The 16,058-nt window shown below is 51.6% G+C and overlaps 1 protein-coding gene across 7 annotated transcripts; it reads left to right on the top strand.

The window, feature by feature from the left end:
• The first annotated feature begins 3,615 nt into the window (after positions 1–3,615).
• On the top strand, positions 3,616–15,444 carry LOC119484110 (activin receptor type-2A-like). 7 transcript variants are annotated; one of them, XM_037762624.1, is made up of 16 exons: positions 3,616–3,826; positions 3,886–3,910; positions 4,070–4,433; positions 5,059–5,335; positions 6,900–7,015; positions 7,827–7,981; positions 8,467–8,490; positions 10,880–11,023; positions 11,132–11,275; positions 12,537–12,682; positions 13,568–13,682; positions 13,774–13,912; positions 14,078–14,208; positions 14,481–14,748; positions 14,809–14,848; positions 15,289–15,444. In XM_037762624.1, exons 3-14 carry the CDS (start codon positions 4,379–4,381, stop codon positions 14,673–14,675), a joined length of 1,641 nt encoding a protein of 546 aa, XP_037618552.1. In that variant the 5' UTR covers positions 3,616–3,826; positions 3,886–3,910; positions 4,070–4,378; the 3' UTR covers positions 14,676–14,748; positions 14,809–14,848; positions 15,289–15,444. The 7 variants fall into 7 exon arrangements, with proteins under 7 accessions (XP_037618552.1, XP_037618549.1, XP_037618548.1 ...); XM_037762621.1 differs by lacking the exon at positions 3,886–3,910 and having other exon boundaries at positions 4,061–4,433; XM_037762620.1 differs by lacking the exon at positions 3,886–3,910 and having other exon boundaries at positions 3,616–3,851; positions 4,086–4,433.
• Positions 15,445–16,058: the final 614 nt, after the last annotated feature.

The following is a 16,058-nucleotide window of genomic DNA, read 5'->3' as shown; positions in this document are numbered from 1 at the left end:
GTGGATGTTTTAGGGTTGGTAGTTTATGGTAGTTTATGGTGGATGTTTTAGGGTTGGTAGTTTATGGTGGATGTTTCAGGGTTGGTAGTTTATGGTGGATGTTTCAGGGTTGGTAGTTTATGGTGGATGTTTCAGGGTTGGTAGTTTATGGTGGATGTTTCAGTGTTGGTAGTTTATGGTGGATGTTTCTGGGTTAGTAGTTTATGTTGGGTGTTTCAGGGTTGGTAGTTTATGGTAGTTTATGGTGGATGTTTTAGGGTTGGTAGTTTATGGTAGTTTATGGTGGATGTTTTAGGGTTGGTAGTTTATGGTGGATGTTTCAGGGTTGGTAGTTTATGGTGGATGTTTCAGGGTTGGTAGTTTATGTTGGGTGTTTCAGGGTTGGTAGTTTATGGTAGTTTATGGTGGATGTTTTAGGGTTGGTAGTTTATGTTGGGTGTTTCAGGGTTGGTAGTTTATGGTAGTTTATGGTGGATGTTTCATGGTTGGTAGTTTATGGTGGATGTTTCAGTGTTGGTAGTTTATGGTGGATGTTTCTGGGTTGGTAGTTTATGGTGGATGTTTCAGGGTTGGTAGTTTGTGGTGGATGTTTCTGGGTTGGTAGTTTATGGTGGATGTTTCTGGGTTGGTAGTTTATGTTGGGTGTTTCAGGGTTGGTAGTTTATGGTAGTTTATGGTGGATGTTTTAGGGTTGGTAGTTTATGTTGGGTGTTTTAGGGTTGGTAGTTTATGGTAGTTTATGGTGGATGTTTTAGGGTTGGTAGTTTATGGTAGTTTATGGTGGATGTTTTAGGGTTGGTAGTTTATGGTGGATGTTTCAGGGTTGGTAGTTTATGGTGGATGTTTCAGGGTTGGTAGTTTATGGTGGGTGTTTCAGGGTTGGTAGTTTATGGTGGATGTTTCAGGGTTGGTAGTTTATGGTGGATGTTTCATGGTTGGTAGTTTATGGTGGATGTTTCTGGTTGGTAGTTTATGGTGGATGTTTCAGGGTTGGTAGTTTGTGGTGGATGTTTCTGGGTTGGTAGTTTATGGTGGATGTTTCTGGGTTGGTAGTTTATGTTGGGTGTTTCAGGGTTGGTAGTTTATGGTAGTTTATGGTGGTTGTTTTAGGGTTGGTAGTTTATGTTGGGTGTTTTAGGGTTGGTAGTTTATGGTAGTTTATGGTGGATGTTTTAGGGTTGATAGTTTATGGTAGTTTATGGTGGATGTTTTAGGGTTGGTAGTTTATGGTGGATGTTTCAGGGTTGGTAGTTTATGGTGGATGTTTCAGGGTTGGTAGTTCATGGTGGATGTTTCAGGGTTGGTAGTTTATGGTGGATGTTTCTGGGTTGGTAGTTTATGGTGGATGTTTCTGGGTTGGTAGTTTATGGTGGATGTTTCCGGGTTGGTAGTTTGTGGTGGATGTTTCTAGGTTGGTAGTTTATGTTGGTGTTTCAGGGTTGGTAGTTTATGGTAGTTTATGGTGGTTGTTTTAGGGTTGGTAGTTTATGTTGGGTGTTTTTAGGGTTGGTAGTTTATGGTAGTTTATGGTGGATGTTTTAGGGTTGGTAGTTTATGGTAGTTTATGGTGGATGTTTCAGGGTTGGTAGTTTGTGGTGGATGTTTCTAGGTTGGTAGTTTATGTTGGTGTTTCAGGGTTGGTAGTTTATGGTAGTTTATGGTGGTTGTTTTAGGGTTGGTAGTTTATGTTGGGTGTTTCAGGGTTGATAGTTTATGGTAGTTTATGGTAGTTTATGGTGGATGTTTTAGGGTTGGTAGTTTATGGTAGTTTATGGTCGATGTTTCAGGGTTGGTAGTTTATGGTGGTTGTTTCGGTGTTGGTAGTTTATGGTAGTTTATGGTGGATGTTTCTGGGTTGGTAGTTTATGGTGGATGTTTCTGGGTTGGTAGTTTATGGTGGATGTTTCAGGGTTGGTAGTTTATGTTGGATGTTTCAGGGTTTGTAGTTTATGGTGGATGTTTCTGGGTTGGTAGTTTATGGTAGTTTATGGTAGTTTATGGTGGATGTTTTAGGGTTGGTAGTTTATGGTAGTTTATGGTCGATGTTTCAGGGTTGGTAGTTTATGGTGGTTGTTTCGGTGTTGGTAGTTTATGGTAGTTTATGGTGGATGTTTCGGTGTTGGTAGTTTATGGTAGTTTATGGTGGTTGTTTCGGTGTTGGTAGTTTATGGTAGTTTATGGTGGATGTTTCTGGGTTGGTAGTTTATGGTGGATGTTTTAGGGTTGGTAGTTTATGGTGGATGTTTCTGGGTTGGTAGTTTATGGTGGATGTTTCAGGGTTGGTAGTTTATGGTGGATGTTTCAGGGTTGGTAGTTTATGGTGGATGTTTCTGGGTTGGTAGTTTATGGTGGATGTTTCTGGGTTGGTAGTTTATGGTGGATGTTTCAGGGTTGGTAGTTTATGGTGGATGTTTCTGGGTTGGTAGTTTATGGTAGTTTATGGTCGATGTTTCAGGGTTGGTAGTTTATGGTGGATGTTTCTGGGTTGGTAGTTTATGGTGGATGTTTCTGGGTTGGTAGTTTATGGTGGATGTTTCTGGGTTGGTAGTTTATGGTAGTTTATGGTAGTTTATGGTGGATGTTTCTGGGTTGGTAGTTTATGGTAGTTTATGGTAGTTTATGGTGGATGTTTTAGGGTTGGTAGTTTATGGTAGTTTATGGTCGATGTTTCAGGGTTGGTAGTTTATGGTGGTTGTTTCGGTGTTGGTAGTTTATGGTAGTTTATGGTGGTGTGTTCTGGCTCTCTCTGACAGGAGGCGGGTCTTCTCTGGCATTCCTGCCATCCTGCGTCAGGACGCAGCACGTGATTGGTGGAAGAGTCTGGCTGGATCTGCTTCTACGCAGCTGATTGGCTGCTGCTGCTGTCAGTCACGTGATCTCAACACTGACAGATTACTGAGGAAGAAGCTGGAAAACAAACTGCAGCCATCTTGTCTTCAGACCGGGACAACGAGGGACAGACAGGGACATCCGGGGACAGCTGGGGACAACCAGGGATAACCGTGGACAACCAGGGACATCCGGGGACAGCTGGGGACAACCAGGGACAGACGGGGACAGACGGGGACAGGGTGGACCTGAGGACGGACAGGAACAGACCTCGGGTGGTTGTTTTTATTCAATCCGGATCATAGACGACGGAACTCCTCTACTACCACCTCTACCATAACACCACCTCTACCATACCACCACCTCTACCATAACACCATAACACCACCTCTACCATACCACCACCTCTACCATAACACCATACCACCACCTCTACCATAACACCATAACACCACCTCTACCATAACACCATAACACCACCTCTACCATACCACCACCTCTACCATAACACCATAACACCACCTCTACCACCCCATAACATCCACCACCACTACCACTACTCCTCTACACTAACACACTACCACCACCTCCTCTCCTCTACCATAACCTCCTCTCTACACTAACACTACTCCTCTACACTACCACGTCCTCTCTACCACCACCACCTCTACATAACCTCCTCTCCCCCTCCACACGGAGGAAGGCCTGCTGCCCTGCTAGCAGCTAGCAGCTAACGGCTAGCTGAGGAGCTAACGGCTAACAGCTAGCGGCTAGCTGAGGAGCTAACGGCTAACAGCTAGCGGCTAGCCGGTCCTCAGCGGTCCTCTGGCCGAGCAGCGGACCCTGAGAGGCGGGTTGAGGTTGCAGCTCGTCTCGGTACCATCCTGGCTCTGGTCCCGGTCTGCTGCTTCTACTGGCTGACATGAAGAACTCTGCTCCGGTTCTGGTTCATCTGACAGCTGGACTCCTCCTCATCCCGCTGAGGGTCAGGGTCTAGGTTCTAGAGGTTCTAGAGGGTCTAGGTTCTAGAGGTTCTAGAGGGTCTAGGTTCTAGAGGGTCTAGAGGGTCTAGGTTCTAGAGGTTCTAGAGGGTCTAGGTTCTAGAGGGTCTAGAGGGTCTAGGTTCTAGAGGGTCTAGAGGGTCTAGGTTCTAGAGGTTCTAGAGGGTCTAGGTTCTAGAGGTTCTAGAGGGTCTAGGTTCTAGAGGTTCTAGAGGGTCTAGGTTCTAGAGGGTCTAGAGGGTCTAGGTTCTAGAGGGTCTAGAGGGTCTAGGGGGTTACTGATGGATCAGACTGGTGTAATGTTCAGTCTGACTCCAGAGGAGGATCAGCAGAACCCGGGTCATCATCTCCTCCAGTGAACCAGAACCTGGATCTAGATCAGGACTAGGACCAGATCAGGACTAGATCAGGCCCAGATCAGGACTATGTGAGATGTTTGGACCGGGACATGTCTGGTACTCGGTGTCCATCAGAAGAAGCAGAGCTGGTTTAAAGGACTTCAGGCTGATCATCAATCACTGATCTGATCTCTGATCTCTGGATCCACCATGGGACCCGGAACCAGACTGGCCTTCAGTGTGTTCCTCATCTCCTGCTGCTCAGGTGAGTCCACCTGCCGGCACCGAGCCGGCACCGAGCCGGTCCTCCTCCCGTCTGAGGAGCTGTACAACAGCTGTAGTACTACAGCTGTTGTACTACAGCTGTAGTACTACAGCTGTAGTACAACAGCTGTAGTACTACAGCTGTTGTACTACAGCTGTTGTACTACAGCTGTTGTACTGCAGTTTGTACTACAGCTGTTGTTCTACAGCTGTGGTACTACAAGTCACAGTATTTGTACTAGTTATAGTAGTATATATATATACAGTGTATATATACAGTACAATACTGATATTGATCTCAGTGATCAGGTGTGAAGGTCAGCAGCAGTGAGGACACACCTGATCACTGAGATCAATACTGATATTGATCCAGCAGCCAGAGAGATATGTCCTGGTTTCTCATGGACTACTTCTGAACACATGTCTTTATTTATTCTCTTTAAACAACATGTTTTAATGTTAACGTGTGATCATGTGATCAACATGTGATCAACATGTGACCGATCTTATTGTGTATTGATCTTATTGATCTTATTGTGTATTGATCTTATTGACGCTGGCATCAGCAGCTCGTGTTCCCACCTGGCTGCTGAACACATTTACTGATGTTAATGTCTCTTCCTCAGGAGCCATCCTCGGCCGCTCAGACACCCAGAAGTGTGTCCACTACAAGTACCACCCTTCCTCCTCCTCCTCATCCTCCTCCTCCTCCTCTTCCTCCTCCTCCTCATCCTCCTCCTCCTCGGTGGTGGAGAGTCGGGGGAACATCAGTGGCGTGGTCTCCTGCTCTGCTGAAGAGAAGGATAAGAGACTTCACTGCTTCGCCACCTGGAAGAATGTGTCAGGAGCGGTTCAGGTGGTCCAACAGGGCTGCTGGCTGGACGACGCCAGCTGTTACGACAGGTGAGTGGTCACACTCTGAGTATGGAGGGACGGCTACGACTACGTCCCGAAAGACGGGAGGGCTACGACTACATCCTGACACTGACGGGAGGGCTACGATTACCTAACGACGGACGGGACGGCTACGACTACGTAACGTCGGACGGGAGGGCTACGACTACGTAACGACGGAAGGGAGGGCTACGACTACGTACCGTCGGACGGGACGGCTACGACTACGTACCGTCGGACGGGACGGCTACGACTACGCACCGTCGGACGGGAGGGCTACGACTACGTACCGTCGGACGGGAGGGCTACGACTACGCACCGTCGGACGGGAGGGCTACGACTACGTACCGTCGGACGGGAGGGCTACGACTACGTAACGACGGACGGGACGGCTACGACTACGTACCGTCGGACGGGACGGCTACGACTACGCACCGTCGGACGGGAGGGCTACGACTACGTACCGTCGGACGGGAGGGCTACGACTACGTAACGACGGACGGGACGGCTACGACTACGTAACGTCGGACGGGAGGGCTACGACTACGTAACGACGGAAGGGTGGGCTACGACTACGTAACGACGGACGGGAGGGCTACGACTACGTACCGTTGGACGGGACAGCTACGACTACGCACCGTCGGACGGGAGGGCTACGACTACGTACCGTCGGACGGGAGGGCTACGACTACGCAACGACGGACGGGAGGGCTACGACTACTTACCGTCGGACGGGACGGCTACGACTACGTACCGTCGGACGGGAGGGCTACGACTACGTAACGACGGACGGGAGGGCTACGACTACGTACCGTCGGACGGGACGGCTACGACTACGCACCGTCGGACGGGAGGGCTACGACTACGTACCGTCGGACGGGAGGGCTACGACTACGTAACGACGGACGGGAGGGCTACGACTACGTACCGTCGGACGGGAGGGCTACGACTACGTAACGACGGACGGGAGGGTTACGACTACGTAACGACGGACGGGAGGGTTACGACTACGTACCGTCGGACGGGAGGGCTACGACTACGTACCGTCGGACGGGAGGGCTACGACTACGTAACGACGGACGGGAGGGTTACGACTACGTAACGACGGACGGAAGGGTTACGACTACGTACCGTCGGACGGGAGGGCTACGACTACGTAACAACGGACGGGAGGGCTACGACTACGTACCGTCGGACGGGAGGGCTACGACTACGTACCGTCGGACGGGAGGGCTACGACTACGTACCGTCGGACGGGAGGGCTACGACTACGTCCTGACGGATGGGAGGGCTACGACTACGTAACGACGGACGGGAGGGCTACGACTACGTACCGTCGGACGGGAGGGCTACGACTACGTCCTGACAGACGGGAGGGCTACGACTACGTAACGACGGACGGGAGGGCTACGACTACGTCCTGACACAGACGGGAGGGCTACGACTACGTACCGTCGGACGGGAGGGCTACGACTACGTAACGACGGACGGGAGGGCTACGACTACGTAACGTCGGACGGGAGGGCTACGACTACGTCCTGACTAAATATTTTTCTTCTTCTTCTGCTGATAGGAGTGAATGTGTGGAGAAGAAAGATGCTCCTGAAGTCTTCTTCTGCTGTTGTGAAGGAAGTTTGTGTAACGACAAGTTCTTCTACAGCCCCGACAGCACCCAGCCACAGATACCAAGTAAGTTACCTGTCCACCCGAGTGTCCACCTGAGTGTTCACCCGAGTGTCCACCCGAGTGTCCACCCGAGTGTTTACCCGAGTGTTTACCCGAGTGTTTACCCGAGTGTCCACCTGCGTGTTCACCTGAGTGTTCACCTGAGTGTTCACCTGAGTGTCCACCTGAGTGTTCACCTGAGTGTTTACCTGAGTGTCCACCTGAGTGTTTACCTGAGTGTCCACCTGCGTGTTCACCTGCGTGTTCACCTGAGTGTTTACCTGAGTGTTCACCTGAGTGTCCACCTGAGTGTTCACCTGAGTGTTCACCTGAGTGTTCACCTGAGTGTTTACCTGAGTGTCCACCTGAGTGAGTGTTCACCTGAGTGTTTACCCGAGTGTCCACCTGAGTGTTTACCTGAGTGTCCACCTGCGTGTTCACCTGAGTGTTTACCTGAGTGTTTACCTGAGTGTTCACCTGAGTGTCCACCTGAGTGTCCACCTGAGTGTCCACCTGAGTGTTTACCTGAGTGTCCACCTGAGTGTCCACCTGAGTGTCCACCTGAGTGAGTGTTCACCTGAGTGTCCACCTGAGTGTCCACCTGAGTGTCCACCTGAGTGAGTGTTCACCTGAGTGTCCACCTGAGTGAGTGTTCACCTGAGTGTTCACCTGAGTGTTCACCTGAGTGTTCACCTGAGTGTCCACCTGTTTCTCCTAAAATCACAACTTTTGTCTCAAAGCATTGTGACTTCATTCACATCTTATTTGTTGATAGACATTTTACTTTGTATGTGTGGATGAACCGTGTTGTTGTTATTGTGTTGTGTTGCCGTAGCGACGAACAAACCGGTGACGTCAAAGACTCCGGTGCTGACCACTCTGATGTACTCACTGGTTCCCATCATGGCCGTCACCGCCATCCTCCTCTTCTCCTTCTGGATGTACCGACATCACAAACTGGCCTACCCACCTGTCCTGGTGCCCACGCAGGTGAGACGCACGCATGCACGCACACACGCACGCACGCACGCACGCACGCACGCACGCTCACACAGCCCTTTGTGAAGGGGAACTGAAGCCGTCATATCTCTCTCTTCAGAGCCACCAGACTCCATTCATAAAACCAGTGATTTAACTAAACTTAATGGGTTCTATGAGTTCACGAGTCTCCCCTTTAGGGTTCTATGGGTTCTATGGGTACCCACGGGTCTCCCCTTTAGGGTTCTATGGGTACCCACGAGTCTCCCCTTTAGGGTTCTATGGGTACCCACGAGTCTCCCCTTTACAGACATGCCCACTTCATCACATGCAGTTTATAGTCAGAGTCCAGTCAACACACTGACATCAGTCTTTCTTTGTGTTTCTTCTTCTTCTTCTTCTTCTTCTTCTTCTTCTTCTTGTCTCTGTCTCTGTCTCTGTCTCTGTCTCTGTGGACTGTCTCTGTCTCTGTCTCTGTCTCTGTCTCTGTCTCTCAGCACGCCTTTCATATAATGATCGAGGTAAGAAGATCAACCGTCGTATTATTTCATTATTTTCTGAGTTTGATTTCTCGTCTTCGTCCAGCCTGACCTTTCTGTTCAAAACACACTCGCCTCTTTGTTTCTTTATTTCTCTTTCTGTTGACTCTCTGTGTTGGATGTAGGGATGCACCGATACACCGATACCGGTACCAGTATCAGGTATCGGGTCCAATACTGTGCTCATGTACTCGTACTCATACGGTGGTGCGAACGACCCCGCGGGGCTGGGAGCCCTTCTCAGCCGGCGCGTGCCGGCCCTCACTTTCATTGCTCCACGGGGTTTTGCTGTCACCCTCTGACTCACGAGTGCGTTAGACTCCTTGGTCTGTGTTTCAAGATGGGTCGGGTGGGTCGCCGACATCGCAGCTGACCCCTGGCGCCTTTTACGTGGGCCGAGCCCTGATCTGGCGGCACGATGCGGTTTGGGCGCACTGAGAGAGACAGTCTGCCCCGGGAGCAGGGAGCCCCGTCACGGTGCGGCGGGGAGAGAGGGAGCAACGAGCCCCGTCACAGTGCGGCGGGGAGAGAGGGAGCAGGGAGCCCCGTCACAGTGCAGCAGGGAGCCCCGTCACGGTGCAGCGGGGAGAGAGGGAGCAGGGAGCCCCGTCACAGTGCGGCAGGGAGCCCCGTCACGGTGCGGCGGGGAGAGAGGGAGCAGGGAGCCCCGTCACGGTGCAGCGGGGAGAGAGGGAGCAACGAGCCCCGTCACAGTGCGGCGGGGAGAGAGGGAGCAGGGAGCCCCGTCACAGTGCAGCAGGGAGCCCCGTCACGGTGCGGCGGGGAGAGAGGGAGCAGGGAGCCCCGTCACAGTGCGGCAGGGAGAGAGGGAGCAGGGAGCCCCGTCACGGTGCGGCGGGGAGAGAGGGAGCAGGGAGCCCCGTCACGGTGCGGCGGGGAGAGAGGGATCAACGAGCCCCGTCACGGTGCGGCGGGGAGAGAGGGAGCAGGGAGCCCCGTCACAGTGCGGCAGGGAGCCCCGTCACGGTGCGGCGGGGAGAGAGGGAGCAGGGAGCCCCGTCACGGTGCGGCGGGGAGAGAGGGAGCAATGAGCCCCGTCACGGTGTGGCGGGGAGAGAGGGAGCAGGGAGCCCCGTCACGGTGCGGCGGGGAGAGAGGGAGCAACGAGCTCCGTCACGGTGCGGCGGGGAGAGAGGGAGCCCCGTCACGGTGCGGCGAGGTCTGGGCGGGGAGCGCTGTAAAGCTGCGGCCACGAGCCACCTTCACCCCGAGCCTTTCCAAGCCGACCTAGAGCCGGTGGCGGCGCACCGCCTCGTATGCGAGACTCCCCAGCCTGCCGTGTGTCGCTCACACCCTCCAGCTGGCTGTTAACGAGGCTCTTTAGACACAGAGAAGTACTCGGTAACGGTACTCGTATCGGTACTCGTATCGGTATCGTATCGGTACTCGTATCGGTACTCGGTATCGGTACTCGTATCGGTACTCGTATCGGTACTCGTATCGGTACTCGGTATCGGTACTCGTATCGGTACTCGGTATCGGTATTCGTATCGGTATCGGTACTCGGTATCGGTACGCGTATCGGTACTCGGTATCGGTACTCGGTACCGGTACTCGTATCGGTACTCGTATCGTATCGGTACTTGGTATCGGTACTCGTATCGTATCGGTACTCGTATCGGTACTTGGTATCGGTACTCGTATCGGTACTCGTATCGTATCGGTACTCGTATCGGTACTCGGTATCGGAGAGTACACAAATATAAGTACTTGTACTCGGTCTGATATAAAGTGGTATCGGTGCATCCCTAGTCGGATGTTGTTGTTTTTCACAGATGTTGTCTCCACGTATTGATCAGTAGGTGATCAGTAGGTGATCAATTGATGATCAGTAGGTGATCAGTAGATGATCAGTAGATGATCAATTGATGATCAGTAGATGATCAGTAGATGATCAATAGATGATCAGTAGATGATCAATTGATGATCAGTAGATGATCAGTAGATGATCAGTAGATGATCAGTAGATGATCAATTGATGATCAGTAGATGATCAATAGATGATCAGTAGATGATCAGTAGATGATCAATTGATGATCAGTAGATGATCAATAGATGATCAGTAGATGATCAGTAGATGATCAGTAGATGATCAATTGATAATCAGTAGATGATCAATAGATGATCAGTAGATGATCAGTAGATGATGATTGATAGGAATCTGTTAGAAACAGGTTGAGCTTCTGTGTTTACGTCGTCCTGCGGCGTCTCTGAGTTCAGTCGCTGAGGTCACAAGTCCACTCTGGATGCACATGACATTATCAGTCCTGACTGCTCCCATCCCATCAGCTGCTCACCTGGTTCCTGTTAACCCCTTAGTGCTCATGTTGGGTCTGTGTTGTTGTTCCAGGACCCGGGTCCTCTGCCCCTGTCCCCCGTCCTGGGCCAGAAGCCTCTGCAGCTGCTGGAGGTCAAAGCCAGAGGACGCTTCGGCTGCGTGTGGAAGGCTCAGCTGCTCAGTGAACACGTCGCCGTCAAGATCATCCCCATCCAGGTCTGTCCTGTCCCAGCTGTCCTCCGACGCCGTCCAACGTCACCCACCACAGTGTGTCGTAGGTCACAGAGGTCATGACCTCTGACCTTTGTGTGTGTGTGTGTTCAGGACAAACAGTCGTGGCAGAACGAGTTTGAGATCTTCAGCCTGAACGGGATGAACCACGAGAACCTGCTGCAGTTCCTCGGAGCGGAGAAGAGAGGAAGTAACCTAGAGCTGGAGCTGTGGCTGGTCACCGCCTACCACGACAAGGTACTGCCGCTGCCGCCGCCGCCACCGACGCCGGCTGCTGGACGCACCGACTACTGCAACACACACACACACACACACACACACACACACACACACACATAGAAATACAGAGAGATTTCTTAGATTCTTTAAACTACATTTTAATCTGCTCTTTGATATCGTCACCGTCGGTGTGCCGTCTCGTCGTCATCGTCTCCATGACAACCATATTCAGTCAATACTGGTTGAATCAGTAACAGAATAATTCTAATCTTAGATGAATACAGACCATAATAATCTATAGACTGATCCACATCTGATCTCTGATCACTTTCTCTCAGCTTCATTTAGTGTCACATGTGACGAGGGATACACCGATACCGATACTGTGCTCACGTACTCGTACACGTACTCGCAAAATGGCTCCGATACAACGGCACCGATACCCCTTTACGGTGGTGATCCCGACCCCGCTGGGCCGGGATCACACCTCAGCCGGCGCGCACCGGCCCTCACTTTCATTGCACCACGGGGTTTTGCTGTCACCCTCTGACTCACGCGTGCGTTAGACTCCTTGGTCCATGTTTCATGACGGGTCGGGTGGGTTGCCGACATCGCCGCAGACCCCTGGCGCCTTTTACGTGGACCACGACGCGGTCGGGGCGCACTGAGGACAGTCCGCCCCGGTGGACAGTCGCACCTGGAGCAGGGAGCCCTGTCACGGTGCGGCGAGGTCCGGGCGGGGAGCGCTGTAAAGCTGCGGCCGCGAGCCACCTTCGCCCCGAGCCTTTCTAAGCCGACCTAGAGCCGGTGGCGGCGCACCACCTCGTATGAGGGACTCCCCAGCCTGCCGTGTGTCGCTCACACCCTCCAGCTGGCTGTTAACGAGGGTCTGTAGGCTCAGAGCAGGACTCGTATCGGTACTCGTATCGGTACTCGTATCGGTACTCGGTATCGGAGAGTACCCAGATGGAAGTACTTGTACTCGGTCTGATATAAAGTGGTATCGGTGCATCCCTACATGTGACGCTGTGTTCAAATCAAACACCGTGACGTGGCGCGCTCTGACGCGCTGTGTCCTCTGATGTCCTCTGACGTCCTCTGATGTCCTCTGATGTCCTCTGACGTCCTCTGATGTCTTCTGACGTCCTCTGATGTCCTCTGATGTCCTCTGACGTCCTCTGTTCTCTGACGTCCTCTGACGTCCTCTGACGTCCTCTGACGTCCTCTGTTCTCTGTCCTCTGATGTCCTCTGTCCTCTGATGTCCTCTGATGTCCTCAGGGTTCTCTGATGGACTACCTGAAGGCCAACATCCTGTCCTGGTCTGAACTGTGTCTCATCGCTCAGTCCATGTCTCGAGGTCTGGCCTACCTGCATGAAGACATACCTGGACACAAGGACGGACACAAACCTGCCGTCGCACACAGGTACACACACACACACACTCACACACACACACTCACACACACACTCACACACACACACACACACACACACACACACACACACACACACACACACACACAGGGACGCCTGTCGGACAGGAGGTCTCACTCTGTGTGTTTTATTAGGAGGTCTCACTCTGTGTGTTTTATTAGGTCTCACTCTGTGTGTTTTATCAGGAGGTCTCACTCTGTGTGTTTTATCAGGAGGTCTCACTCTGTGTGTTTTATCAGGAGGTCTCACTCTGTGTTTTATCAGGAGGTCTCACTCTGTGTTTTATCAGGAGGTCTCACTCTGTGTTTTATTAGGAGGTCTCACTCTGTGTGTTTTATTAGGAGATCTCACTCTGTGTGTTTTATCAGGAGGTCTCACTCTGTGTGTTTTATTAGGAGGTCTCACTCTGTGTGTTTTATTAGGAGATCTCACTCTGTGTGTTTTATCAGGAGATCTCACTCTGTGTTTTATTAGGAGATCTCACTCTGTGTGTTTTATCAGGAGGTCTCACCCTGTGTGTTTTATCAGGAGGTCTCACTCTGTGTGTTTTATTAGGAGGTCTCACTCTGTGTGTTTTATTAGGAGATCTCACTCTGTGTTTTATCAGGAGGTCTCACCCTGTGTTTTAATAGGAGGTCTCACTCTGTGTGTTTTATTAGGAGGTCTCACTCTGTGTGTTTTATTAGGAGGTCTCACTCTGTGTTTTTTATCAGGAGGTCTCACCCTGTGTGTTTTATTAGGAGGTCTCACTCTGTGTGTTTTATCAGGAGGTCTCACCCTGTGTGTTTTATCAGGAGGTCTCACTCTGTGTGTTTTATCAGGAGGCCTCACTCTGTGTGTTTTATCAGGAGGTCTCACTCTGTGTGTTCTTTCAGGGACTTTAAGAGTAAGAACGTGCTGCTGAAGTCCAACCTGACCGCCTGCATCGCTGACTTCGGCCTCGCTCTCAGGTTTGAGGCGGGAAAATCTCCTGGAGACACACATGGACAGGTGAGTCCACCTGAGAGAGATGATGGAGGATGTCTCTCCCACTCTGACACATATTAAAGCAGGTGTGAACGTGTCCCCATGTGTGTGTCAGGTGGGGACCAGGAGGTACATGGCCCCAGAGGTCCTGGAGGGGGCCATCAACTTCCAGAGAGACGCCTTCCTGAGGATCGACATGTACGCCGTGGGGCTGGTTCTGTGGGAGCTGGCCTCACGCTGCAAGGCTGCTGACGGTAAGACCCCCCCCACCGGGTCCAGACCGCCCCCCCTCCACCCTCTCTGGACTCAACATAACCTACTAACTGGTGGTCTCTGACGGCCCCCTTTGTCTCTGGTCCAGGTCCAGTGGTCTCTGTGTGTGTAGTGGTCTCTGACGGCCCCCCTTGTCTCTGGTCCAGGTCCGTTGGATGAGTACATGCTGCCGTTTGAGGAGGAGGTGGGTCAGCATCCGTCTCTGGAGGACATGCAGGACGTGGTGGTCCACAAGAAGCTGAGACCGACTCTCAGAGAGACCTGGCAAAAACACACCGTGAGTCTGACTACATTACCCATCATACACCACGGTTACCTTCCCCGTAGTCCGATGACTACATTACCCATCATACACCACGGTTACCTTCCCCATAGTCCGACTACATTACCCATCATACACCACGGTTACCTTCCCCATAGTCCGACTACATTACCCATCATACACCACAGTTACCTTACCCCTGATACCCTCCGTACAGTGTTGTGTGTGTCTTTGTCTCTGTGTGATGTCCTGACGGGTGTTGTGTCTGTCTTGGCGTCCCCCCTCAGGGTCTGGCGGTGCTCTGTGAGACCGTTGAGGAGTGTTGGGATCACGAGTCTGAAGCTCGGCTGTCGGCCGGCTGCGTGGAGGAGCGCGTCGTGCAGATGCAGCGGCAGACGAGCGTCACGGGGCCCGAGGAGGTCGTCACGGTTGTCACCATGGTAACCAACGTGGACTACCCGCCTAAAGAGTCAAGTCTATGATGAGGCGCGAAGACCAATCAGGACAGAGCAGGGACTCCCTCAGTGAGCGGTTCTGTCTCTGATGCAGACTCAGGTGACCCGCTGGGTGGACTGGTGACCCACCGGGTGGACTGGTGACCCGCCGGGTGGTCAGGTGACCCGCCGGGTGGACAGGTGACCCGCCGGGTGGTCAGGTGACCCGCCGGGTGGACTGGTGACCCGCCGGGTGGTCAGGTGACCCGCCGGGTGGACTGGTGACCCGCCGGGTGGTCAGGTGACCCGCCGGGTGGACTGGTGACCCGCCGGGTGGTCAGGTGACCCGCCGGGTGGACAGGTGACCCGCCGGGTGGTCAGGTGACCCGCCGGGTGGACTGGTGACCCGCCGGGTGGTCAGGTGACCCGCCGGGTGGACTGGTGACCCGCCGGGTGGTCAGGTGACCCGCCGGGTGGTCAGGTGACCCGCCGGGTGGACTGGTGACCCGCCGGGTGGACAGGTGACCCGCCGGGTGGACAGGTGACCCGCCGGGTGGACTGGTGACCCGCCGGGTGGACAGGTGACCCGCCGGGTGGACTGGTGACCCGCCGGGTGGACTGGTGACCCGCCGGGTGGTCAGGTGACCCGTCGGGTGGTCAGGTGACCCGCCGGGTGGACAGGTGAGCCTCAGACTGATGAGGACAACATGGCGGAGAGTCTCTTGTCCACAGGATGAGCCAAACTGATCTCTGACATCAGTTCCTGTTTTGTATTACAAAATAAAAGACTTCCTGGACAGAGTATTTCTAGGATAAAGTGATGTTTGATTTCAGTATAAAAGGGTGACTGTGAATGATGTGATGCCAACAAGCAGCTCCTGAATGTCTCCATCAATATATACATTTATATATATTATTATTATATATATGTTGAAGGGAGAATACATTTATATATATATATACATATATTAGTATTATTATATATGTTAAAGAGATAATACATTTATATATATTTATATATATATATAAGAACTATATTATGTATGTATACAGTATATATGTATACATATACACTGTATTAATTTATGTATAAATATATATACATATATACTGTATATATGTGTGTGTGAATATATATAAATATATACACTGTATACATATATGTACAGTGTGTGTATATATATATATATATATATAAATATATATATATATAAACTGGGTAAAAAACAGTAGTTAAACTTGTGTTTGGTGGATTATTTCTCTGTTGTATCAATGCTAATGGTCATTGTATTCTACATGGTTGGAAAGCCTGTTTATTGACCTTCATAATGATGTCACACTTGTAAAGATCATTGTGGGATGAGCAGCACAGCTGATTATGTGGGGGGCCCCGGGAAAAATTTGTCAAAATTCGTATGTATGTACGAATAT

Source organism: Sebastes umbrosus (assembly GCF_015220745.1).
Source record: "Sebastes umbrosus isolate fSebUmb1 chromosome 13 unlocalized genomic scaffold, fSebUmb1.pri SUPER_13_unloc_2, whole genome shotgun sequence".
NCBI lineage: Eukaryota > Metazoa > Chordata > Actinopteri > Perciformes > Sebastidae > Sebastes > Sebastes umbrosus.
Note: the sequence above shows the minus strand (reverse complement) of the source record. Positions and strands in the feature narration are given on the sequence as shown.

Coding starts and splice junctions, on each gene's coding strand:
- LOC119484110 (XM_037762621.1), top strand. CDS start 4,379: ATGGGACCCGGAACCAGACTGGCCTTCAGTGTGTTCCTCATCTCCTGC. Junction 8,491..10,879: donor CCTTTCATATAATGATCGAG/GTAAGAAGATCA, acceptor TTGTTGTTCCAG/GACCCGGGTCCTCTGCCCCT. Junction 13,683..13,773: donor CTGGAGACACACATGGACAG/GTGAGTCCACCT, acceptor TGTGTGTGTCAG/GTGGGGACCAGGAGGTACAT.